General features: G+C 38.9%; 1 protein-coding gene across 9 annotated transcripts in view; it reads left to right on the top strand.

Moving 5' to 3' along the window:
• The window catches only part of SCMH1 (Scm polycomb group protein homolog 1), a 189851-nt gene that overhangs the window by 104080 nt on the left and 58003 nt on the right, over nt 1–27768 (top strand). For all 9 annotated transcript variants that reach the window (XM_079938928.1, XM_079938919.1, XM_079938920.1 and 6 more), the window contains one exon: nt 9028–9271. In XM_079938928.1, coding sequence (XP_079795054.1) covers nt 9028–9271 — 244 coding nt within the window. The remainder of the gene's footprint in view (nt 1–9027; nt 9272–27768) is intronic.

Below are 27768 nucleotides of genomic sequence, written 5' to 3'. Positions count from 1 at the left end.
GATACAAAATTAATGCACAGAAATCTCTTGCATTCCTATACACTAATGATGAAAAATCTGCAAGTGAAATTAAGAAAACACCCCCATTTACCATTGCAACAAAAAGAATAAAATATCTAGGAATAAACCTACCTAAGGAGACAAAAGTTCTGTTTGCAGGAAATTATAAGACACTGATGAAAGACATTAAGGATGATATAAACAGATGGAGAGGTATACCATGTTCTTGAATTGGAAGAATCAACATTGTGAAAATGACTCTACTACCCAAAGCAATCTACAGATTCAGTGCAATCCCTATCAAACTACCACTGGCATTTTTCACAGAACTAGAACAAAGAATTTCACAATTTGTATGGAAACACAAAAGACCCCGAATAGCCAAAGCAATCTTGAGAACGAAAAGCGGAGCTGGAGGAATCAGGCTCCCTGACTTCAGATTATACTACAAAGCTACAGTAATCAAGACAGTATGGTACTGGCACAAAAACAGAAATATAGATCAGCAGAACAGGATAGAAAGCCCAGAGATAAACCCATGCACATATGGTCACCTTATCTTTGATAAAGGAGGCAAGAATATACAGTGGAGAAAAGATAGCCTCTTTAATAAGTGGTGCTGGGAAAACTGGACAGGTACATGTAGAAGTATGAAATTAGAACACTACCTAACACCATACACAAAAATAAACTCAAAATGGATTAAAGACCTAAATGTAAGGCCAGACACTATCAAACTCTTAGAGGAAAACATAGGCAGAACACTCTATGACATAAATCTCAGCAAGATTCTTCTTGACCCACCTCCTAGAGAAATGGAAATAAAAACAAAAATAAACAAATGGGACTTAATGAAACTTCAAAGCTTTTGCACAGCAAAGGAAACCATAAACAAAACCAAAAGACAACCCTCAGAATGGGAGAAAATATTTGCAAATGAAGCAACTGACAAAGGATTAATCTCCAATATTTACAAGCAGCTCATGCAGCTCAATAACAATAAAACAAACAACCCAGTCCAAACGTGGGCAGAAGACCTAAATAGACATTTCTCCAAAGAAGATATAGATTGCCAACAAACACATGAAAGAATGGTCAACATCATTAATCATTAGAGAAATGCAAATCAAAACTACAATGAGATATCATCTCACACCAGTCAGAATGGCCATCAAAAAATTTAGAAACAATAAATGCTGGAGAGGGTGTGGAGAAAAGGGAACCGTCTTGCACTGTTGGTGGGAATGTAAATTGATACAGCCACTATGGAGAACAGTATGGAGGTTCCTTAAAACACTACAAATAGAACTACCATACCACCCAGCAATCCCACTACCGGGCATATACCCTGGGAAAATCATAATTCAAACAGAGTCATGTACCAAAATGTACATTGCAGCTGTATTTACAATAGCCAGGACATGGAAGCAACCTAAGTGTCCATCAACAGATTAATGGATAGAAAGAAATGAAATTTAGTTATTTGCAGTGAGGTGGATGGAAATAGAGTCTGTCATACAGAGTGAAGTAAGTCAGAAAGAGAGAAACAAATACCGTATGCTAAAATATATATGGAATCTAAGAAAAAAAAAAAGTTCATGAAGATCCTAGGTGTAAGACGGGAATAAAGACACAGACCAGGCTTCCCTGGTGGCGCAGTGGTTGAGGGTCCGCCTGCCAATGCAGGGGTCACGGGTTCATGCCTCAGTCTGGGAAGATCCCACATGGTGCTCAGCGGCTGGGCCTGTGAGCCATGGCCGCTGAGCCTGCACGTCCGGAGCCTGTGCTCCACAACAGGAGAGGCCACAGCAGTGAGAGGCCCGCATACTGCAAAAAAAAAAAAAAAAAAAAAAAAAAGACAGAAACCTACTAGAACATGGACTTGAGGATATGGGGAGGGGGAAGGGTAAGCTGTGACAAAGTGAGAGAGTGGCATGGACATATATACACTACCAAATGTAAAATAGATAGCTAGTGGGAAGTAGCCGCATAGCACAGGGAGATCAGCTAGGTGGTTTGTGACCACCTAGAGGGGTGGAATAGGAAGGGTGGGAGGGAAGGAGACGCAAGAGGGAAGAGATATGGGAACATATGTATATGTATAACTGATTCACTTTGTTGTAAAGTGGAAACTAACACACCACTGTTAAGCAATTATACTCCAATAAAGATGTTAAAAAATAATGATAATAAATTAAAAATAAATAAAATAAAAATTGAAAAAAGACACATGCACCCCAGTGTTCCTTGCCGCACTATTTACAATAGCTTGGTCATGGAAGCAACCTAAATGCCCATTGACAGATGCATGGATAAAGAAGATGTGGTACATATATACAATGGAATATTACTCAGCCATAAAAAGGAACGAAATTGGGTCATTTGTTGAGGCGTGGATGAGCTAGAGACTGTCATACAGAGTGAAGTAAGTCAGAAAGAGAGAAACAAATATCGTATACTAACACATATATGTGGAACCTAGAAAAATGGTACAGGTGAACCGGTTTGAAGGGCAGAAATTGAAACACAGATGTGGAGCACAAACGTATGGACACCAAGCAGGGAATGGGGCAGGGTGGTGGGAGTGGTTGTATGATGAATTGGGCGATTGAGATTGAAATTTATACACTGATGTGTATAAAATTGATGACTAATAACAACCTGCTGTATAAAAAATTAAATAAAATTCTAAAATTAAAAAAAAATAAGGAAACACAAGCTTTAAATGATACATTAAACAAGATGGACTTAATTGATGTTTATAGGACATTCCATCCAAAAACAACAGAATACACATTCTTCTCAAGTGTTCATGGAACATTCTCCAGGATAGATCATATCTTGGGTCACAAATCAAGCGTTGGTAAATTTAAGAAGATTGAAATCATATCAAGTATCTTTTCCAACCACAATGCTATGAGACTAGATATCAAATAAAGGAAAAAAATCTGTAAAAAATACAAACACCTGGAGGCTAAACAATACACTACTTCATAACCAAGAAATCACTGAATAAATCAAAGAGGAAATTAAAAAGAACCTAGAAACAAATGACAGTGAAAACACGATGACCGAAAACCTATGGGATGCAGCAAAAGCAGTTCTAAGAGGGAAGTTTATAGCAATACAATCCTACCTTAAGACACAAGAAACATCTCAAATAAACAACCTAACCTTACACCTAAAGCAGTTAGAGAAAGAAGAACAACAAAACCCCAGAGTTAGCAGAAGGAAAGAAATCATAAATATCAGATCAGAAATTAATGAAAAAGAAATGAAGGAAACGATAGCAAGGATCAATAAAACTAAAAGCTGCTTCTTTGAGAAGATAAACAAAATTGATAAACCATTAGCCAGACTCATCAAGAAAAAGAGGGAGAGGACTCAAATCAAAATTAGAAAGGAAAAAGGAAAAGTTACAACAGACACCACAGAAATACAAAGCATCCTAAGAGACTACTACAAGCAACTCTATGCCAATAAAATGGACAACCTGGAAGAAATGGACAAATTCTTAGAAATGCACAACCTGCCAACACTGAATCAGGAAGAAATAGAAAATATGAACAGACCAATCACAAGCACTGAAATTGAAACTGTGATTAAAAATCTTCCAACAAACAAAAGCCCAGGACCAGGTGGCTTCACAGGCGAATTCTATTAAACATATAGAGAAGAGCTAACACCTATACTTCTCAAACTCTTCCAAAATATAGCAGAGGGAGGAACACCCCCAAACTCATTCTATCAGGCCACCATCACCCTGATACCAAAACCAGACAAAGATGTCACAAGAAAGAACACTACAGGCCAATATCACTGATGAAGATAGATGCAAAAATCCTCAACAAAATACTAGCAGACACAATCCAACAGCACATTAAAAGGATCATACACCATGATCAAGTGGGGTTGATCCCAGGAATGCAAGGATTCTTCAATATACACAAATCAATCAATGTGACACACCATATTAACAAATTGAAGGAGAAAAACTATATGATCATCTCAATAGATGCAGAGAAAGCTTTTGACAAAATTCAACACCCATTTATGATAAAAAACCCTGCAGAAAGTAGGCATAGAGGGAACTTTCCTCAACATAATAAAGGCCATATATGACAAACCCACAGCCAACATCGTCCTCAATGGTGAAAAACTGAAAGCATTTCCACTAAGATCAGGAACAAGACAAGGTTGCCCACTCTCACCACTCTTATTCAACGTAGTTTTGGAAGTTTTAGCCACAGCAATCAGAGAAGAAAAGCAAATAAAAGGAATCCAAATTGGAAAAGAAGAAGTAAAGCTGTCACTGTTTGCAGATGACATGATATTATACATAGAGAATCCTAAAGATGCTACCAGAAAACTACTAGAGCTAATCAATGAATTTGGTAAAGTAGCAGGATACAAAATTAATGCACAGAAATCTCTTGCATTCCTATACACTAATGATGAAAAATCTGAAAGTGAAATCAAGAAAATACTCCCATTTACCATTGCAGCAAAAAGAATAAAATATCTAGGAATAAACCTACCTAAGGAGACAAAAGACCTGTATGCAGAAAATTATAAGACACTGATGAAAGAAATTAAAGATGATACAAATAGATGGAGAGATATACAATGTTCTTAGATTGGAAGAATCAACATTGTGAAAATGACTCTACTACCCAAAGCAATCTACAGATTCAGTGCAATCCCTATCAAACTACCACTGGCATTTTTCACAGAACTAGAACAAAAAATTTCACAATTTGTATGGAAACACAAAAGACCCCAAATAGCCAAAGCAATCTTGAGAACGAAAAACGGAGCTGGAGGAATCAGGCTCCCTGACTTCAGACTATACTACAAAGCTACAGTAATCAAGACAGTATGGTACTGGCACAAAATCAGAAATATAGATCAACGGAACAGGATAGAAAGCCCAGAGATAAACCCACGCACATATGGTCACCTTATCTTTGGTAAAGGAGGCAGGAATGTACAGTGGAGAAAAGGTAGCCTCCTCAGTAAGTGGTGCTGGGAAAACTGGACAGGTACATGTAAAAGAATGAAATTAGAACACTCCCTTACACCATACACAAAAATAAACTCAAAATGGATTAAAGACCTAAATGTAAAGCCAGACACTATCAAACTTTTAGAGGAAAACATAGGTAGAACACTCTATGACATAAATCTCAGCAAGATCCTTCTTGACCCACCTCCTAGAGAAATGGAAATAAAAACAAAAATAAACAAATGGGACTTAATGAAACTTCAAAGCTTTTGCACAGCAAAGGAAACCATAAATAAGACCAAAATACAACCCTTAGAATGGGAGAAAGTATTAGCAAATGAAGCAACTGACAAAGGATTAATCTCCAAAATTTACAAGTAGCTCATGCAGCTCAATAGCAAAAAAAAACAATCCAATCCAAAAATGGGCAGAAGACCTAAATAGACATTGCTCCAAAGAAGATATACAGATTGCCAGCAAACACATGAAAGAATGGTCAACATCATTAATCATTAGAAAAATATAAATCAAAACTACAATGCGATATCATCTCACACCAGTCAGAATGGCCATCACCAAAAAATCTAGAAACAATAAATGCTGGAGAGGGTGTGGAGAAAAGGGAACCGTCTTGCACTGTTGGTGGGAATGTAAATTGATACAGCCACTATGGAGAACAGTATGGAGGTTCCTTAAACAACTAAAAATAGAACTACCATACCACCCAGCAATCCCACTACTAGGCATATACCCTGAGAAAACCATAGTTCAGAATGAGTCATGTACCACAATGTTTATTGCAGCTGTATTTACAATAGCCAGGACATGGAAGCAACCTAAGTGTCCATCGACAGATGAATGGATAAAGAAGATGTGGCACATATATTCAATGAAATGTTACTCAGCCATAAAAAGAAACGAAATTGAGTTATTTGTAGTGAGGTGGATGGACCTAGAGTCTGTCATACTGAGTGAAGTTAAGTCAGAAAGAGAAAAAGAAATACCATATGCTAAAACATGTATATGGAATTTAAGAAAAAACAAAGGTCATGAAGAACCTAGGGGCAAGACAGGAATAAAGACACAGACCAGCTAGAGAATGAACTTGAGCATATGGGGAGGGGGAAGTGTAAGCTGTGACAAAGCAAGAGAGAGGTATGGACATATACACTACCAAACATAAGGTAGATAGCTAGTGGGAAGCAGCCGCATAGCACAGGGAGATCAGCTCAGTGCTTTGGACCACCTAGAGGGGTGGAGTAGGGAGGGTGAGAGGGAGGGAGACACAAGAGGGAAGAGATATGGGAACATATGTATATGTATAACTGATTCAGTTTGTTAAAAAGCAGAAAGTAACACACCAATTTAAAGCAATTATACTACAATAAAGATGTTTAAAAAAAAAGTACAAATGTTACTACCTAAAAAGCCATTCTTACAGAAAAAAAAGATCTGTAAACTCCTGTTTGAGACAAAAGAGACGGATCATTCAACTTTTTTATATACCTGTACCTAAAAAGGAAAGCAAATTGCTATTGTATGTTTAGATGCACTTATATAACGTCATGATATTTGAAAAAAAAAAAAAAGGAGAATCTGCCTGCCAGTGACTTCCCTCCTGGTGCAGTGGTTAAGAATCCGCCTGCCAATGCAGGGGACACAGGTTTGAGCCCTGGTCCTGGAAGATCCCACATGACAGAGCAACTAAGCACATGCGCCACAACTACTGAGCCTGCGCTCTAAAGCCAGTGAGCCACAGCCACTGAAGCCCACGCACCTAAAGCCTGTGATCCGCAAGAAGAGAAGCCACCACAGTGAGAAGCCCACGCACCGCAATGAAGAGTACCCCCCGCTCGCTGCAACTAGAGAAAGCCCACGTGCAGCAGCGAAGACCCAACGCAGCCAAAATAAATAAAGGGAGGAGGGAGGGGAGGAGGGAGAATCCACCTGCCAGTGCGGGAGACACGGGTTCAAGCCCTGGTCCAGGAAGATCCCACATGCCACAGAGCAATTAAGCTCGTGCGCCACAATTACTGAGCCTACGTTCTAGAGCCCGCTCACCGCAACTAGAGAATGCCCGCGCACAGCCAGAAAGACCCAACGCAGCCAAAAATAAATAAATTTATTTTTTAAAAAAATCTGAATCAATGGAGAGGGAAAAAGGGAAGAAAATTCAGTTGATTTTTAAGGAGAAAAAAGAAGTTAAAGGTACAACTTGAAAAATCAAGTTAAATAGAAATGTAGACAGTATGATAATTGTAATAAATTTATATATATATCAGTTATCACAAGAAATTAGCTTAAACTCATCAGTTTAGTCAGACATAGATTAGATTGTTTTTAAATCTAGCTACATGCTGTTTACAAGAGACACTGCTGAAATATGACAGAAAGGTGTTGAAAGTTAAAGAATATAAAATGTATACCGTGCAAACCTTTATCAAAATAAAGCTGGTGTTAACTATACTGAAATTAGACAAAGAAGACTTGGTGCTAAAAAGCTTTAAAGAGGTTAGTATCTAATGATAAAAAATATATACTTCACCAAGAAGATAAAAGTTATAAATATACATGCTCCTCAAAAACATAGCCTCAAAGTAGGAAAAGCAAAATTTGACAGAATTATGTGGAAAATTTGGAACATCCACAATCATTAGGAAATATTTTAATACACATCTCTCAATAATTGATAAATCAAACAGACAAGAAAAAATGGTATATCAATCAGCATAAGCTAATCAGTATTAAATGTTGATCAATTTTTGAAAATCAGTTGCATTCCTATTTAACAGCAGCAAGTGGTTTGAAAATAAAATTTTTAAAGGTACTCTTTAAGATAGCAAAAGAATTACAATACGGCCAGAAAAAAATATTACAATATGGTTTGTAAAAAGCATGAGACATTTGTAAAGGAATTTTTAAACTTATACTGAAGAAGAAATCTATGTTAAAGAATACTTAACAGATGGAAAATACTATCATGTTCCTGGATGGAAAGGCTCAATATCATACATACAAAGGTTATTTCTTCCCAAATTATAAGTTCACTGGGATTCCCGTCAAAATACAAGTAGGGTTTTTCTGTGGAACTTGAAAAGCTGATCCTAAAATTCATATGAAAGGTCAAGGAGAAAGAATAGCCAAAACAATACTGAAGAATAACAAGGTAGGGAGACTTTTTCTGCCAGATACCCGTTTAATAAGACGTTATTGGTACACGATCAGACAGTAAGACGAAGGGAAACAGAATAGAGTATACAACACTTTTTTGGAAACTTTATCTATGCAACTGCATTGCAGATCAGCACCCAAGAACTAGCTACACTACTGGAGAGACTGTACAATGTTACAACTGCTTTGGAGGGCAATTTAACAATATTTAATAAAGTGGAAGATGTATATATCTATCCTATAACCCACCAATTCTACTCCTAGGTATACACCCTGAAGAAATCCTGCCACATGTGAACAAAGGAACAAGTGCAAGAAGGGCCATTAAAACTCTTTTGAAATAGTAAACAATTCATAACAACCTTAAATGTCTGTCAAAAGAGAATGAATAAATTATGATATATACGTGTAATGGAGTACTATTAGCAGTTAAACTAGAGCTAAATTTATCAACATGGATACGTTTCAAAAACAATGTTGAACAAAAAAAGCAAGATGTAGAATGATATGTTCAGTATAATACTATTTATATAAAATTTAAAAGTATGCAAATGGTTTGTACATATAAAGTATGAAACATGCATGGGGAAGGGCACAAAAGGGGATTCAGCCTTATCTGTTACCCTTTATTTCTTGAAAAAAAAAAAAGGATCTGAAGCAAAGATGTCAAAATAACAGGATTAGCAAAGTAATACTTTGGTATACTTTGAAATTCATTTAAAAGAAAGACTAAAGCTCCATTATAAATCCTATATAGCAGTCATTTTTTAATCATCCAGATGAAATAGTCTTTTGGCATACATAGCCTCTCTCTTTGTGTCTAGGTCTGTGTATTTTTGTCTCTCATTTAGGAACCACCATCACCTTCTCACAACTTCTTCAAAATGGGAATGAAGCTGGAAGCTGTGGACAGGAAGAACCCTCATTTCATTTGCCCAGCCACTATTGGGGAGGTGCGAGGCTCAGAGGTGCTTGTCACTTTTGATGGGTGGCGAGGGGCCTTTGACTACTGGTGCCGCTTCGACTCCCGGGACATCTTCCCTGTGGGCTGGTGTTCCTTGACTGGAGACAACCTGCAGCCGCCTGGCACTAAAGGTAAACGCTCTTAAAATTGGAACCCAAGTTGGTAAGGGAGCCTACCTACGTCTCTCATGGTCAGCATACCTTCACCAATAAACCTCACTCGTAGGCAAAGGAGGAGCAAGGACCAGCAACTTAGGTAAAAACCAATGTCTACTGAAGAGTAATCAGAAACAGTAAGAATTTAAATGTCACGTGAAGCTAGACATGGAGTTTGGCATAAAGTAAAAATTCCTTGCTCTAAATATCTTGGCTTATTTTCAGGCAACTAGCTTCTCATCTCTCTTACTCTTACTACTAGCCTGTTTCAGAGTTTGAGTAGTATCATTCTTGAGGTGCACATTCTGGGTTTGTAGATGAGCTGGAGTAACATTGTATTATATAAAAATACTTAACAAGCACTGTAGCATAATGGAAAAAGCATGTGCTTTGAAGTCAGATAGACTTAGATTTGAGGTCCAGCTCTGCCTTTTGCCAGTTGTGTGGCTTTGGTCAGTTAGTTCACCTCTCTAAACTTCAAAATTCCTTGTCTGTAAAAGAATACCTACTTCATAAAGTTACTGTGAAGAATAAATGAGATTACATGGGTAAAATGCTTACATAATATCTGACAAATACCAAATGCTAAACAAATGTTTTTACTGTATTACTGCTGCTATTATTATAGTTATTATATATTTATTATAACTACTATATAATATGCTATATTATCATTATAATACTATTATTAAAATAACCACTACCTATGGGAGAGTATATATAAAGTACTAGAATAGTACCACAGAGTAGTTGAACAGTCAGTGATATTTCTAACGATCACGATGTTGGAGATCATCCAGAATAGAGTTTGAGGTAGCTCTTTTTTTTTTTTTTTTTTTTTGGCTGCATTGGGTCTTCATTGCTGAGTGCGGGCTTTCTCTAGTTGTGGCGAGCGGGGGCTACTCTTCGTTGTGGTACGTTGGCTTCTCATTGCAGCGGCTTCTCTTGTTGCGGACCACGGGCTCTAGGCACGTGGACTTCAGTGGTTGTGGCTCGCGAGCTCAGTAGTTGTGGCGAACGGGCTTTAGAGCGCAGGCTCAGTAGTTGTGGTGCAAGGGCTTGGTTGCTCCACAGCATGTGGGATCTTCCCAGACCAGGGCTCGAATCCATGTTCCCTGCATCGGCAGGTGGATTCTTAACCACTGCGCCACCAGGGAAGCCCAAGGTAGCTCTTAATAAAGAAAATAAATAATAAGAATTTCATCCCCTCAAGTACTTGTGAGTCTGAGGGAATGGAAAGTCACCCTTCCTATTGTCTTTGGGTTTCTTTTCTAAACCTCTATCAAATTCACTCATTCAATTAGCCAGATATTTATGTAGCACCCAACTGTGAGCCAAGCTGAGGATACAGCAGTTACAAGATGAAAAACATTCATGAAGTGCTCTCATGACACTTCCATTCTAGAGGGATGAGATAGTCAATAAACATTTAAGTCAAGAAGTAAACAAGATGATTTCAGGTAGACAGTTTCTCCTAAGGAAATAAAGTATGATAAGAGTGTGACAGTAAAGGTGTGATTATGAAAAGAGTTACTTGTTTAACAGCTTTATTGAATATAATTGAAGTAAAATAAATGGCACATAAAGTATATAGTTTAAAAAGTTTTGACATATGTATATATCCATGAAACCGTTACCATAATCAAGGTAATGAACATATCCATCATCCCCAAAAGTTCCCTTGTTCCTCTTTGTGGAGGGGAAGCTTTTTTAGATACAATTTTTTTTTAGGAAAAATTGTCTGAAAAGAGATATTTGAATTCAATGACAAGAAGAAGCCATCCAAGGAAAGAGAATTCCAAGCAGGCAGTTGTGACAAACCTACAAGGGTGTTGAGACACGAATGAGTTTATTATGTTTCAAGGGCAGAAAGAACACTGCTCTGACTACAGTGCACTGTGTGAGGGGCAAAGTGGCAAAATCGTGTAGGACCTTGTAAGCCAGAGTGAGAATTTGGATTTTATTCTAAACATAGTGGGGAATCATTAGAGGGTACTATGTAAGGGAGTAACAAAATCTGATTTACTTTTTTAAAAAATCACTTGTACTTGTATCCAAGAATACAAAAGAAACTTACGACTCAACAATAAAAAAGATAAATAATGCAGTTGAAAAGATGGGCAGAGGACTTGAATATTTCTCCAAAGAAAATATACAAAAGGCCAATAAGGACTTGAAAAGATGCTCAGCATCTTTAGTCATTAGGGAAATGCAAATCAAAGCCACAATGAGATACCACTTAACACCCATGGGTATGGATATAATCAAAAGACAGACAATAACAAGTGTTGGCGAGAATGTGGAGTAATTGGAACTCTCATACATTGCCGGTGAGATTGTAAAATGCTGCAGCCACTTTGAAAGCAGTTTGGAAGTTACTCAAAATGTTAAACATAGAGTTACCTGTGACCCAGCAAGTCCACTTGTGGGTATATACCCAAGAGAATATAAATCATATGCCCACACAAACATGTACCATGAACTTCATGGCAGCATTATTCATAACAGCCAAAAAGTTGAAATAGCCCAAGAGTTCATCTGATAAAAAGGTAAATAAAATGTGTTACATCCATATGAAATATTTGGCAATAAAAAAGAGTGAAGTACTGATACATGCTATAACATAGATGTACCTTAAAAACATTATGCTAAGTGAAAAAGCCAGTCACAAAAGACCACACATTTGCAGTTATATGAAATGTCCAGAATAGGCAAAAACATAGAGACAAAATACACTAGTGGTTTCTAGGGGCTTGTGGGGCGGAGGGAGGAAATGGTAAGTGGCTGCTAATGGGTATGGGGTTTCCTTGGGTGATGATGAATGTGTTCTGAGGTCAGATGGGGATGACGTTTGCACAACTCTGTGAATCTACTAAAAACACTGAACTGTGCACTTTAAAAGGGTGAATTTTATGGTATGTGAATTACGTGTCAATAAAGCTGTTACGTGAAACATCACTTGCGCTGCTTTATGGAGAATGGGTTGTGCCATGGTAACTGCAGAGGAGGAAAAGATAGGGTTGCTTGGATTAGGTTGGTGGCACCGAATGGAGAGAACTTGAGATGGAGGCAGTGTAGGGGAGAGAAGACAGACTTCCTGCCTCAGGAAAGTGCTACTCCTCTATATGCTTCCAGAAACAAGTGCCCTGGGGTCAGTGTGAGAAATCCATTGCCCTCTCTCTGCAGACTCTGTGAGATAATCTCTCTGTGGAAGTAGCAGGAAGAGAAGTGCCTTAAAAGTGATAATGGAGTCATTTTTGCTTTCTTGAGACTAAAACAGGATAAGCCTTGGTGCTCCGGGGTATATTCAGTTAGCAGGTTAATTTTCTTACTTTCTTGCTTAAAGAACTCTATTTTAACTGGTAAATCTCCTAGGGCAATTGGGCAGTTCTCAAAAGCCAGAGGAGCTTGAGAATCTTTGTGTTCAGAAATTACTGGACACGTATTTTCTTCTGACTGCACGCTATGCTGATAAGAAATACGGCACACCATGTGGCTGACGATTGCAGAGGTGTTTGCTGGCTCTTTCCTTCTCTTCAGTGTATCTCTGGAGATCTTAGATTTTTAACAGAAGGACCAGGCTTAGAAGGTAGGAGGTTCTTCCAGTTGGCATTTCCAGACCAGGTCCTTCGGTCATCATTCCAGCAGCTGGGTTGTTTCCTGCAACAACTCCCTCCTCCCACACCTCATACCCTCAGTAGAGCTTATAATGTAGCTTTCAGTAATAGAACTTGGGCCATCTCAGTGTCCTGGCTAAGAAGCAAGTGATACAACGTGGAAAAAATGTGATTACTCAATTCATTTCACAAAACAAGATGTTCTCTATGTGTAAGCCTGTTCTCTTTCTAATCATACTATCTCTTTCCTTTCTACCTTCTGGTCATTAGTGTGCAAATGTTAAAAAATTCAAGTCTTACACGATTGTTTCTTGCCCACAGTAAGTAGGAAAAATTCCAATATTCATTTGATGTTCTTTTACACACATTATTTCTTTTTATCTTCTGCTAAATCTGAACTAGGTATTATTTTCAGATACATTTTATTTATGAGAAAAGCAAAGTTCAAAAGATTAAGTGACTTGGTTCTATGGATAGCTGAGTCTAGAGGGAGAGGCCATGGAGATCTTTTAGTAGGGCCATCACTTTGAGCCATATTACCTTCACACATCTTCCTGTATACTCTCCCCATTCTCCTTTGGGCTCTCTTCAAAGCTTCATTTGAGACCCTGGGTTTTGGCGTCCAGATCCTGATATGAAATAGGAAAGAAGCAGTGTAGCGTAACATCAGAGAATTGAAATGAAGCCTAGCCCCAGCTAGGGCACAAGCTTGTTTTATGTCTTTGAGCCAGTCATTCCTTGTCTTTGAGCAAGTCATCTAGTTTGAACTAGATGATCCTTGAGGGTCCTTCCACCCCTGCATAGTGTACAGGTTCATGACCTTGAGGATAGGTAACAGGTGACTCCTATGACTGTCTTCTACTTGATTCCAGATCATCAGCTCACCTCCCACCTAACTCTGCACTCCACCCACACAGGGCTCTGCCTCTCTAAGGGGACTCTGCATGCTAGCTGTTTCTCCTTTGTTAAGCCAGTAGGAATCCTTTTTTAGGTCCTAAACTCCTGGGCCAAGCCACTTCTGATGAGCAGCAAACGCCAAGCTTGCAACTAATCCAGGGTACTGGTTATAAAAGGCTGAAGGTTTTTTTTTAGCTGATCACTTTTTTTGTGTGTGACTTAAAATAAAACTAAAACAGAGGCAAGCTTTACTTTTTAAAATTAAAAAACCAAATAAAGAGTTCAGTCCACTTGGCATGACTATAATGTTAATTAGGCATTTAATAATCTACTAAACTGCCCCCTCCTTTGCTCTGAGTTCAGGTGGGCAAGACAGTTTCAGATTATAGCTTAGCTTCCTGTGTAATGAGATCCAAGCTATTTCATTTTTTTTTAATACGTATTTATGTATTGGTTGTGCTGGGTCTTAGCTGGGGCACGTGGGATCTTCCTTGTGGCATGCAAACTCTTAGTTGCAGCATGCACCTGGGATCTGGTTCCCCAACCAGTGATCGAACCCTGCATTGGGAACGTGGAGTCTTACCCACTGGACCACCAGGGAAGTCCCTGTATTTTTATCATGTGTTAATATATTATTATTCTGGATTATACATCAGTCTCTTTTGTCTTCACGTAGTGTGAATTTGGTCTGGCTGCTCTCTATGCTGTTGCAAATATGATGGTCCAGTAGAGGTGCAGCCCTTGAGCACGCCTGTTGGAGTAAATGGTCAGCCAGGCTTCCTTTACCCTTTCAGTCTACCCTTTCTACCTGCAGTATCATACGAAGAGAAAATTTTCAAAATCTGACTTACTGCTGTGGCTGAAATGCTGGAGAGTACTCTCTCTAACCTGGAGAGTAAGAATTTGATACTTAAAAACAAAACTCAGAATATCTCTTCCATTTTTTTTTTTCTGTGGAACTTTTTTTTTTTTTTTTTTTTTTTTTTGTGATACGCAGACCTCTCACTGCTGTGGCCTCCTCCGTTGCGGAGCACAGGTTCCGGACGTGCAGGCTCTGGACGCGCAGGCTCAGTGGCCATGGCTCACGGGCACAGCCGCTCCGCGGCATGTGGGATCTTCCCGGACCGGAGCACGAACCTGCGTCCCCTGCATCGGCAGGTGGACTCTCAACCACTGCGCCACCAGGGAAGCCCCTTCTGTGAAACATTTTTAAAAGTGTGTCCCATACTTTATGGATGGATGGTCTCTTTCTGTTAGAAAACTACATAGGAAACTATACTGTAATCACTTTGGAATTCTGGGTCAGAAAGAGGGTTGGTTAAATTGTAATCCTAAACTATGCAAGGAAAAACTAGGTAGAGGCAAGAATAACACAACTAAGGCTGTCACGAGGTCAACTAATGGGCTGATTTTCTTCAGCCAGCCATCAGTTCATTCAAGTTCTAAATATAAAGTCATGACTAAGTGCTAGTCATTGGATCGATTGATAGGAATTTTGCCTTTAGAGTTTATAGTTTTGTGAGCATATAGACCAATGGAGAATTATGACTTTGCAGTAATAAAGTACAGAAGGGCCCCTAACCTAGATTGGAGGATTAGAAGTTGAAGGTCAGGGAAGGCTTTCAAATGAAGTGACATCTAAGCTGAAATATGAAGGATGGGGAGGTTGAGAAAAGAGTTGTAGCTAGCAGTGGGGAAGATGAGTGGAAGCCCAAGATTTTTTATAAACTCTGATTGAGGACCTCAAAAATGTTTAAATGACTAGATTGTAGGGTGTAAGGAGAGGAGTAGAAAGAAATAAAGCTGGAAAGGAAGGCACAGGAAATATACAGCTTCCCTTATAGACCATTTTAAGGATCTGAGTCTTTTCCTTAAGAGCAGTAAGAGCCATTGAATGGGACTTAATCAGTAGAGTTACAGGTTAGATTTGTGTTTTAGAAGAACCATTCTGATAGCAATAAAAGGCTGGGTGGCTTCCTGAAGCTGGAGTCAGAGGTGTCAGTTAATAAGCTGTTATTATATTTCAGGTGAGAGGGAGAATTGAGGCAGAGACATTGTGGTGAAAAGATAAGATGGGGGGCATGGAGTATTCTTTGAATAAAGAAGCTAAAATGTGAGTTCTTAAAGTTTATTTTAACACCTATCACAACTATTTTATTTATTTAACAAAGCTACCACTGCAACCTGTAAAATAATACTGGTTTTTCAGTATAAGGATTAATGAGGGAGCTAAAATTCTTCTTTCTACCATGTCTAGAAAGTTAGGATTCACTTCTGCTTGGAGTCCTCGTTAAGTGGAACTAATTTATTAACTTCATCTTTATATCCCCAGCACTTGGTACATAGGTATTTATTCAATAATATCTGTTGAGTAAAATAGATCATGCTGTATTTTCTGATTCCATTTCTGTTCATCATCATCTAAAGCCATTATTCACTCAGGTACAAAAGTGAGAGTGCTACTACAATTTTAACAGCAGACTGAAATTTATTTAAACTAATGTTTCTGTTTCTTAAATCTTGGAAACCTTGTGGCCAAAAATAAAAGTGTCAGAGGGCTCCCATCGCCAGAAAGGTATATCTTCGAACCCATATTCACTCACGTCTCTGTCACAAAACACATGTACACCTGGACTACCCCCTGCTCTTCCACCCAACTTCTTTTTCTGCTAAGCCACACAAGCAGGAGAATGTCCTCTCTGCAGGAAGCTTCTGGTGGCCAGTATACCCTCTCCTCTCCTGAGAAGCTGTGTACTAACCATGTCAGAAAAGGCGGGGGTGGGGCGGTGTTTGTTAATAAGTGAAACAAATTCTTTGGTGCCCTTCATGAGGACAGCCACTTGGCTATTTGACAATTTTTCCTTTTACCCTCTCAGACATACTAGTTCCAGGCCTTGCCTTCATTTAATATACCATTCCCTCCCTACACACATACACACACACACACACACACACACACACACACACACACACACACTCTCTCTCTCTCTCTCTCTCTCTCTCTCTCTCTCTCTCTCTCTCTCTCTCTCTCTCTCTCCCCCTCTGTCATTATTCTAGCTTCGGCCTTGTATTCTAATCACATTTAGAAACTCTGGCCTGTATTCATCCATCTACCCAACAATTGTAGAGCAGCCCCATATTAGCAGTGCTAGGTTCAGTGGAGATTTTAGAGAAGTACCTACTTCCCAGGTTGATTGAGTGACTGAAATGCGAAAGTGGGTGTGCAAATGCATAGAACCATATAGCGCAGAGTAGATGCCCCCTTTCTGTTAGTTCTGTCTGAATTTAGATGTCTAGACATCCCAAGAAAAGGGAACTGCACAGAGAGACACTTAAGTGCTCTATTTTGGTCAGGAAAAATATTTATGAGATGAAGTTTGTATGGTGAACTAGTACTCCCATGACTGCTTTTCTCTTGATTGTATGCTGATGGTACATAGCTAGAAATGGGAATATGAAGAAATGAAATGAGTGGCACTACATTATGAAGCAGGCGATCTGGGTTCTCTCACTGATTCTAATTATATCTGCTTAAGGGACAGTAAAACCCCATGTCTCTCTTCCAGCTTCCTTAAGCTGCCCCTTGGCTCTGCCCAGTTCTCTCTCCTGCCTTCACCAACCACAGATGCCTGAGAGTGGTAGCAATTTTCTGGCACATATAATGAAACAACTGGCATCTCTCAAACTCCTGGAAATAGTGAGATGTGATGTAGGCAGTTCATAAATTTGACCACACCTGCTGTTTTCTTGGGAATACTTAGACCCATGTAGTTTTCTTTGGCAAAAAGCTTTTATTAACACCTGCTGTGTGCCAGCATCAATATATATCAACTTGCAAAATGCCCTATTTTAAATAAGTGTAGGTGGTTCTCAATAAAGTCACATTGGAAACCAGTAATGGAAACTCCTTGTGTAACATTTTCCCCCTTAATTTGCTAGATGGTTTTTTAAGGAGATACTACAGTTATAAATAAGAATTTCTGAATCTCGATTATGACTTCCTAGGAGACAAACAAAACGTAAACATTCATGTATATCAGGAAGATGAGGGGAACTGGGCAAACTCGTAGAGCAGAGAAGAACAGAAGATTATGCGGTGATATGGCAAGAAGGCAGGAGTTTAACTGTAAGCTTTTTAGATAGACAGTCTTATGCTGAGGAAGGCTGGAGTGTATTCATTTGACTGTATGGCTGACCGGCAGGTGCTTCATCACAATGTGCTTTTATGCCACCTATCCAAGTGGCCTAGACTTGACCAGACACGTTAGCAGACCATCTTCTGAGAATGTGTAGCCCTCCACTTGCTGAAATTGTTCCTGAATCCTCTTACCTATTGCCCCAGCCACTCCCTTGAGTTTTAGTAATACGAGGTTTTTGAAGGTGGCTCTGGTCCTATCATGCATGATTTTCTTATCCTTCTGTTTTTCCCACTCTCTACAGATTTATCAGCCTGAGAAGTCCCCAGGAAAACATGAGATGTCTTTATAGTTGCAGAGGTCCTCTATCCATGTTGTGGGAGTAAGAGTCAGGAGGGAAAGAAGGAGCTAGATATGGGGAACTGAATGTGTTAACTCAGCTAGATAGGAGCAGGAGGCAACCCATGCTTTATTACGTGAACTGGAATTTAGAGCAGTGGAGTTTCAGCCTGGGCATCGGCCCAGCTGGCAATACATAGCTGAACCCAGCCAAGTTGAGCAAAGCTAATAAGGAACACATCCTCTAAATTACTATGCCAAGACCAAGGATACACTGCTGTGAATGGAAACAAGATCCCAGTCCAGGAAACTGATAAACCAAATGGATTTCCCCCTGTTCTTTTTTTCTTTTCCATTGTTCATGTTCTATGTCATGTAGACACACACACACACACACAAGCTGGACTTATATTTTATGAATCAGTTTCTAACTCCATATGCTGTGTTGTTGCTGCAGAGAGGAAAGATCTGATAATGAATTCTTTGGGGGCAGTTAAGACTCCTAACTAAGGATTACTGGGGACATAGAAGTCCTCAGTTCCCTGATGCCCTTCATTATTATAACTAGGCATGTTTAGTTCTTTATCTTTTCCTTTATTTGGGGATACTCTCTTGTTTATTGGTTTCAGAGTAACATAGTGGAAAAAGCATGGACTTTGTAGACTGAAAAATCTAGATTCAAATCCTAGCTTTAGCTGTGTGTCCTTTTGCAAGTCTTTTAACCTCTATGAGTTCAGTTTCTCCATCCTTAAAATAACCAAATATAATGGTTGTCTTAGGAAGAGATGAGGCACTTTTGTGATTCTTTGAGTTGCAAACTGAAGTAGCCACGTTTTTCATGGCCACGTTCATCATCTTTACTTCAAAGAACAACTGACACCAATATTTGGCAGACACTCTCTCCAAAATTAAGTGAGACAGTCACTTCAAGAAAGACAGCCTGGGACTTCCCTGGTGGTCCAATGGTTGAGAATCCGTCTTGCAATTCAGGGATGCCGGTTCAATCCCTGGTCGGGGAACTAATCCCACATGCCATGGGGCAACTAAGCCCACACGCCACAACTATTGAGTTCGCGCACCTAAGCTAGAGAGCCCACACGCTCTGGAGCCCATGCGCCACAACTAGGGAGAGGCCCAAACACTGCAACAAAGAGCCTGCATGCCGCAACTAAGACCTGACACAGCCAGAAAATACATATATATATAAAAGACAACATATAAGCATTTGCTGTAAATGATAAATTTAAACTTACAAGTGAGTACTGGAATTTTGGAAAACTTGTATCCACCAACATGAGCTTAACATCTTCCCAATATGTAAAGAATTCAGAGTCATTCTTTACCATGTCCTCTCCCATCTAGAAGTGACTTTGGTTAAGATTCAGCTAGTTGCCTTAGTGTTAAATATGAGATGTCAGGAAAGTAAAAAGTCATAGGATCCTAGAATCTCAGGGTTAGAGGAAACCTCAGAAGTCCTCAAATTCAACCTCCCACCTAATTCCCTGAGAGCATCCCCTGTAAATACTCATCTATCCCTTACTTGAATTCTTCCAGAGACAGGGAGACTATGTACCCTCCCAAAGGAGCATATTCCTTCCATTTGCGATAGCTCTAATGGCTAAAAGTGTTCTTTTTTTTTTTTTTATTTTGAGGTGAAATCTGCTTTCCCCCAGTATCTATCTGTTGGCTCTAATTCTGTTTCTTGTTTCACTTGAAACCTTTTCAGAGGACTCTTGATACTCTTGTTCCTCCAGGTCTTTTTTCTTCAGGTATTTCTGAGATTGTATAGTTTCTAAGGTCCTCATCATCTTGGACTCTCTTCTTGATCCACTTTGGTTGACAGTGTTGTTCCTAGAGCGAGCTCCACACGTTGGGAATGGTCCAGCTAGTGCAGAATACAGTGGCACTCTCGCTTCCCTTAAAAGGAAACTATACTGTGACCTAACTTGTTAAAGATAAGGGATTGCATTTTTTTTTATTTTTATATTCTCACATGGTCACAGTAGATGTTTAATGTTACCCCTTACCTAGTCTCAGCACAAATTGAACCAAACTTCAGGACATAATGGCCATGTTAGGTAAGGGGATTTTCTAGTAAATCTTTTTTTTTTTTTTTGTACTGAGGGGTAAGGTGGTAATTCAAAAGATTTAGAAAGTGCTTTTACAATTATCTTTTATGACAGTACCCAAGTTGTGATAAACCAAGTATTTCCCTCAGTAAAAGTTTTCATCAGATAGGAGGATTCCTCTTTCATCTCCATGATAATTTTTCTGCATTCAAATCAGTAAGGGACTTTACTGGCGGTCCAGAGGCTGGGACTCCATGCTTCCACTTGCAGGGACCATGGGTTCAGTCCCCCTGGTCGGGGAACTAAGATCCTGCATGCCATGCAGCACAGCCAAAAAATTAAATTAAATTAAATTAAATTAAGTTTTAAAAAAATCAGTAAGAATCATATAGTATCTGCTCTGTAGAAACATGGAAGCCTGCCTTAGAGCTGAATTCACTCATGTACATGTGGTCAATATTCACAGTATACTGTATAGCCAGAATTATTTAGAACTTTCCATGGAAAAGAATGTAGGTCACACCTACTGTATAGCACAGGGAACTCTACTCAATATTCTTTAATAACCTAAATGGGGAAAGAATCTGAAAAAGAATGGATATGTGTCTGTGTATGGCTGAATTGCTTTGCTGTACACCTGAAACTAACACAGCATTGTAAATCAACTATACTCCAATATAAAATTTTTAAAGATTGGATTTAAATCGTAATCTCAATTGTAAATTTTCTACAAAAAAAAAGGAATATAGGTCACAAAAATATATAACCTTTTTTGAATCTGCTATTTAGTAATATGTTAAACTAATTACTTTTTATAATGTTTTTTAGAAGGATGTTTAATGAGCACCATCTTAATAAGGAAGGAAGTTAGGGACTTCCCTGGTGGTCCAGTGGTTAAGAATCCGTCTTCCAATGCAGGAGATGTGGGTTCGATCCCTGGTCAGGGAACTAATATCCCATGTGCTGAGGGGCAACTAAGTCCACGCGCTGCAACTACAGAGCTCACGCGCTCTAGAGCCCGCGCACCACAGCTAGAGAGAAGCCCACGCACTGCAAGGAAAGAGCCAGCATGTGGCAACTAAGACCAAACACAAACAAAAATAAATAAATATTTTTGAACAAAAGAGAAAGGAAACCATACAAGGTCTCAAATACAGCAGACACTTTGATACATTATCTTAGTAAATCTCGCAAACCCACTGTGGGGTTTATAGTATTTAACTTTGTTTTACATATGAAGAGACTGAGGTTCAGGAAGTTTCCCAGGAGGAATAAGAACTAAAATTTGTTCAGTCCCTAGGTCATATCAGACCAGTGCTTATCACATCGATATCCTCAAACTTTATCTCAGTTAAACCTCACAATAACTCATAGCTCAAGAGAGGTTGAGTGATTTGCAAGGTTTTGAACCTAATGGTTTCTGACTTCAAAGTCCTTTTCTTTCTATTATACCACACTTCACTTCTCTATGCCTCAAAGGACGTTTAGAGATAACCAGTAGGTAAATAAGTCTGAGATAATTGTGAATAAGATTGAATGAGTTAATGAATGTTAAGGTACTTTGAGAATTTTAAAGTGAGATTCTCAGGTGAAGGGTTTCCATCAGTGATTTTGGAAAAGCATAATGAAATCTACCTGAAACTCCAGGGTGCTTTACCCCAGCAACTGGGGATTTGGATGAGTTTGAAATGTGTGTTGGGAGTAGAATGAGAAAGATCAAGAGTGGGAAATAGATCCTTTAAAGCACCAATAACTAGTTACTGTACATCTGGACAAGAAAAGTCAGTTTTCTAGTCTAGTCACTGCCAGCTGTTCAGTCATAGAAAATGAAATACAATAGTTCTCACAGGAGAAGTCATTCATAATTGAGTGGAACCACCTGTATATATAGTTGTTCAGTCAACTGTGCCAGTTGAGGTATTCCTAGGAAATTTAACCTTCATGGAAATAAAAGGGATTGGAAAAGTCATCTAAGGGCACTGGTAGGACCCCTCCCCCCACCACCACCAAGGATAGTTGGAGTACCTGCAGTTTCTCTGTCCTTTCTTTCTACTGCTGGTATAGTGACTGCTAGTCTGGCTTTCTGCTTTATACGGGCCTGGAAGCCTATTTGGATGGGGGCTTGTGGTGCCTGTCTGGTCACTTGTGCTTTTTAGTGACAATGTATCACCACATCTTTTTTTTTTCTTTTTTCTCATATTTATGTGTGTTTTTGTTTTCAAAATTATGTTAACATATCTCAAATAAAATAACATTCTTTACTAACTTGGCGGAAGCTAATCCCCAACCCCATCAAAACAAATAAAAACTGTTGATTTTATTTTCCACATTAACATAATTGGATTTTTTTTTAATCTTTCCCAGTAATATCTGTTGGCCTACACCTGGCTTTCCGTGAAATATATGATGCCAAAAGTTGAGAATTCAGTAAGTTCATTCAAAAATACTTACTGAGTTTCTAATGTGTGGTTGGCCAGTATGCTAGGTACAACAGGGAGTATAATTTTATTAGAGGAGATGAGATATAGATAAATAAAATATAAGGTAGAAGCAGTTGCTCATTTGACTTTCTTCTACATCCTGCTTATTTTTTAGAACCATAGAATTCTCATAAAACTTTCAAAATGGAAGGACCTTTTTAGAGATCTGCTAGCTGTGTGACTTAGAACAAGTTATTTAACCTCTCTTAGCCTTAGTTTCTTCATCTGTGCGTTGGAGGCAATAATAATTCCTACACACATGGTTGTTGTAAGGAGTTAAATGAGTTTGTATATTAGAACAACAGCTAGCACATACTAAGCTCTCAAGAAATGTACGTCATTTTATAGTCTAAAGCTGTTATTTTATAAATTAAGACATTGAGACCCAGGAAGAGTAAGTCACTTCATCAAGTTTTATTTGGGTTAGCTATCAGATATATTATTTGTATGATGATAAGTAAGGTGAATTTTTCATTGGTAATATTTAAAAGTTTTAAGTTTTTGTGTATTATAAAAACAGATGCTTATAAAATTGTTGTCAAAAATAGAATGAAATATTTAAGAGTTACCCAGAAGTAAAGTTCAAAATAATACCATACAAATTGAATAGGGGAAAAAGAGGGAAGACTGGGGAAGGCTTCTTGGGATTTGTGTCATTTGCTGAAGGATGCCTAGAATTGTTAGCCTACTAGAGATGCAATAGAAAAGGGCATTCCAGGTGGACTAACATGTACAAGGCACAAGCTAAGAAAAAAAAATTCTGAAAATTGAAACACAGGACGTATGGTGGAAAACTAAAATCAGATGACGTAAGTTAATAAGCAGGGCCTGTTCAGAGGGACTTAACCCAGAAAGTTAGAAGAGACCATTGAAGGGTTTTAACCAAAGGAGTGACCTGATCGTATTTGTGTTTTAGACAGACCTTTATGACCTGTTAGATAAGGGATAGAGATAATGGTGGGTGGGGGTATATTAGAGGCAAGGAGACCAGTTAGTTGGCCATTTCAGTGATCAAGGCAAGAGATGATGAGGATCTGACTTAAGGTAGTGGCAGGTGGGGCTGGAGTGAAAGAAATGAATTTGAGACATTCAGAGGACAATTCTCTGGGAAAAGGCATTTTCTTTTCTGAGCTACAGTCCTTTATGCTTTTAGTGTTAGAGAATCTTAGAACTGCAAACAGACTAAAATGCTCGGGGGATGCTAAGGAAACCATGAATTTGATGTCAAACTAGAATAAACTAAATGGAATAAATGCAGAGTTGGAGATAGACTGTATTGTCAGCAGAATGTGCCATATCTAAGCATAGGCAGGTATAAAAACCAGGAAACTAAATCTGAAATCAGTCAACACAGTTGCAAATCAAGAAGACCAGTTGTCCAGATGAATTTGTGAAGAAAGATACACTTTCTCCTAACCTTAAACGGCACAGTACCCTGAGCCAGATTCTGACAGGCTAACTTGATTTCTAGATCAAGCACTGTTTATTTCAAGGGCTGAAATAACTACTGCACATCCATTATTTTAATTAATATATACTTACCTTTTGTATACTTAGGCATATTGCACGTTGCCAATTTTGGAGCAGAATTGAAGGTTCTCAGAGTGATTAAAAACTAGCAAGTGAAGAAATAGGCATTTCTTTTTTTTAAATGTTGCTCAAATTTTTCTTTAATAAAGAAAAATCAAAGGAATTATTTAACAAATATGATCAAATGGCAAAGATGATTTGTTTAGGAACCCTAAGGGTAGCAGAGATGTATGTTAAGAGAGTACCACCATAAATATATATATATATATATATATATATATATTCTATGACTAGAAAATGTTTCAAGAGAAAAATATTAATTCTAATTCAGTAAGAAAAGTTTCATATTTCTTTTATCACAGAGACTGTAAACTAGGTTAAAAGGCTAGAAATTGCTACTCACGTGTGGAACCCCTATCACAGCTGGTCCCAGATACTGCCCACATTACCCCCTGTGAAATGGAAAGCATCAGAGTAGTTTCATACTAATTATTAGCATGAGAGGGATGAGCAAAATGTGGGGAGGGGGAGACAGGACACTGACCTGTCCACACTCTTTAGCGACTCAAGTGGGCTCATTTTGGTCTTAGGACAGGATTCCCATTGGCTGTATCTTCTACTAGAACAGTGATTTAGGGTCCACAACAAACAGGATCAGAAACATCGTTCTGCCTTAGGTACCCCTTGGCACTTTCCTCTTCCCCTTTCTCTTTCTAACCCTCCTCAATCTATTCTGCACTTCTGCCTCCCACAGAGCAGCAGAAAGGGGAAAAGGCTCTAATGTTTGTTGGCCACTATGTGGCCAGCACCATAGTGGTCCCACCATATTGTTATTTCGTATAATCTTGACAGTAACACATTAGGTAAGTACTATTATCTGTTTTACAAATGAAGAAACTACACTGCAAAGAAATGAAGTAACTTCCTCAGACTCACACATTATGTTCAAATGTCCATGGTTCCAGCTCTAGCTTAGCCATTAACTTCCTGAAAGATCATAAGCAAGTATTTTTTCCCTATAATCTTTAGTTTCTCCATCTGTCCAAAAAAGGAGATTAAACTAGATGATATGTAAGCTCCCTTCCAGCTCTTAATATATTAAGATTCTGTTTGGGGCAAATTATCCAGTTAGTTACTGGAAAAGGCATAAGAGGTTAGTGTCTATTTGTTCATAAAATTGCTATTGTTACTGGACCTAGTCAGTTAATCTGAATTTCCCACCTTCCCCGTTTCCTTTGCCATTGTTAGTAATTTGTATATTTTATTCTGATTTTCATTCTTTACAAATAATTCTTTGAAATACAGTTTAATTACACTATATGTTAAATTTTATATTGTTTGTCACTTAACATTATATCATCTGCCCTGTTCCACAGTCTTATGGCCATCATTTTTAGTGATTACATAATTTGGTTGAATGGATACACAGTTGTTTGCCTAATTATTCCCCTAGTTTGATAGTCCAAAATTCTCTTACAGTAGTGCTATGAAAAAAATATTTAAGCATTTTTCAATTCTGAAGAACATATCCTTAAGATAGGTTCCCAGAAATACAAGTCAAAGAAATTGAATACTTCTAAGGATCTTGGCTGCACAGAGCCAAATCTGCTCATTTTTAAAATATACATTTGTGTGTTCAACCAAGAACCTTCTGCTTAAAACCAACCAGAAAACAGCATCAGAATGACTTTTTTTTTCTTCCAGCATGTATTTGGATAGGAAACCCAGAGCCAAGGAGCTAAGAGATCATCATTTTTATATACCAATTACAATGTTCCTACAATAGAAGTTGTTGCAAACCAGAAAAAAGTAGGTAAAATATTTTGCCACTTTTCTACCATTCCACGTGTGTGCTGCCTTTTGGAAATAGGCTTTACTCAGAGTTGACTACGGAACTTGAAGTATTCCCTGGGGAAGGGAATGCACATAGTAGTCCAAAGCCTGTGCCAGAAACTTTGGGGACTATGTGGAATGTAGATTAGCCTGTTCTTGGAGTTTTTAACCCTGCTATGGAATTTAGACATGAACCACTAAAAAAGCAATCTAAGCAAACCAAAATTCTAGAATCAAATGCCAGATTATGGGTTACATTCATTCACTCAGTTAAGATTTATTGAGCACCTACCATGTATAAAGGAAAATTCTAGGAGGTGGAGATAACAGCATTGTCATTTTACGCTAGTTGGGAGAGACAGAAAATAATCAGGTAAGCAGTGATAATTGCTCTGTGGAAAAAGAGGGAAATGGAAAGTGCCAGGGGTTGGGGCATGGGAGGCAGGGGATAAGTGGAGGTATTATTTTATACAGAGTGATCAGGAAAAGCATTGCTGAAAGGTACCATGGTACCATATGGATATCTGAGAAAAAGAAGTTCTTTCCTAGCAAAGGGAGATGCAAGTTTAAGTGCACAAAACCAATAGAGTGTTTAGTGCGGCAGTTCTGCAACTGTGGTCCTTGGATCGCATCCCCAAGACACTTTCACAGGATCTGAGGTCAAACAGTTTTCATAGTAATAATACTGATTCTATTTGTCTTTTTCCCTGGGTGTTTGTTTACATTGGTGGTATAAAACCAATGGTGTGTAAAACTGCTGGCAACTTGGTACAAATCAAAGCAATGACACTAAACTGTAGTAACAGTAATATCTTTCACTGGCATACATTGCCGGGGAAAAAAAGAAGCCAGGTTCGCTTAAGATGTCCTTGATAGGGCTTCCCTGGTGGCGCAGTGGTTGAGAGTCCGCCTGCAGATGCAGGGGACGCGGGTTGGTGCCCCGGTCCGGGAGGATCCCACATGCCGCGGAGCGGCTAGGCCCGTGAGCCGTGGCCACTGGGCCTGCGCGTCCAGAGCCTGTGCTTTGCAACGGGAGAGGCCACAGCAGTGAGAGGCCCGCGTACCGCAAAAAAAAAAAAAAAAAGATGTCCTTGATAAAGCAGCAAAATTTGTTTATATCATATTCCAACCTTTGGGGAGACTCAAAGGTTGGAATTTGATCAGTTTTATCAAGTTTGATTCATTTTGTCAAATTTCAATCTTTTTAATATTCTATGTGAGGAAATGAGAAGTATGGATAAAACAGTTCTGCTGCATACTGAAGTACTGTGGCTGCCTTGAGGAAAAGCACTTGTAGGGCTTCCCTGGTGGTGCAGTGGTTGAGAGTCCACCTGCCGATGCAGGGGACATGGGTTCGTGCCCCGGTCCGGGAGGATCCCACATGCCAGGGAGCGGTTGGGCCCATGAGCCATGGCCGCTGAGCCTGCGCGTCCGGAGCCTGTGCTCCACAACGGGAGAGGCACGCGCACCGCAAAAAAAAAAAAAAAAAAAAAAAGATGTTGGCTTTAGGATTTAGGTATATGTATTTTATCTTGTTAAGGAAGTACCAGCTCTTCTTAATTTTCTTGAGTG

Source organism: Stenella coeruleoalba (assembly GCF_951394435.1).
Source record: "Stenella coeruleoalba genome assembly, chromosome: 1".
In the NCBI taxonomy this organism is placed as follows: domain Eukaryota; kingdom Metazoa; phylum Chordata; class Mammalia; order Artiodactyla; family Delphinidae; genus Stenella; species Stenella coeruleoalba.
This window is presented reverse-complemented; position numbering and strand designations above follow the sequence as displayed.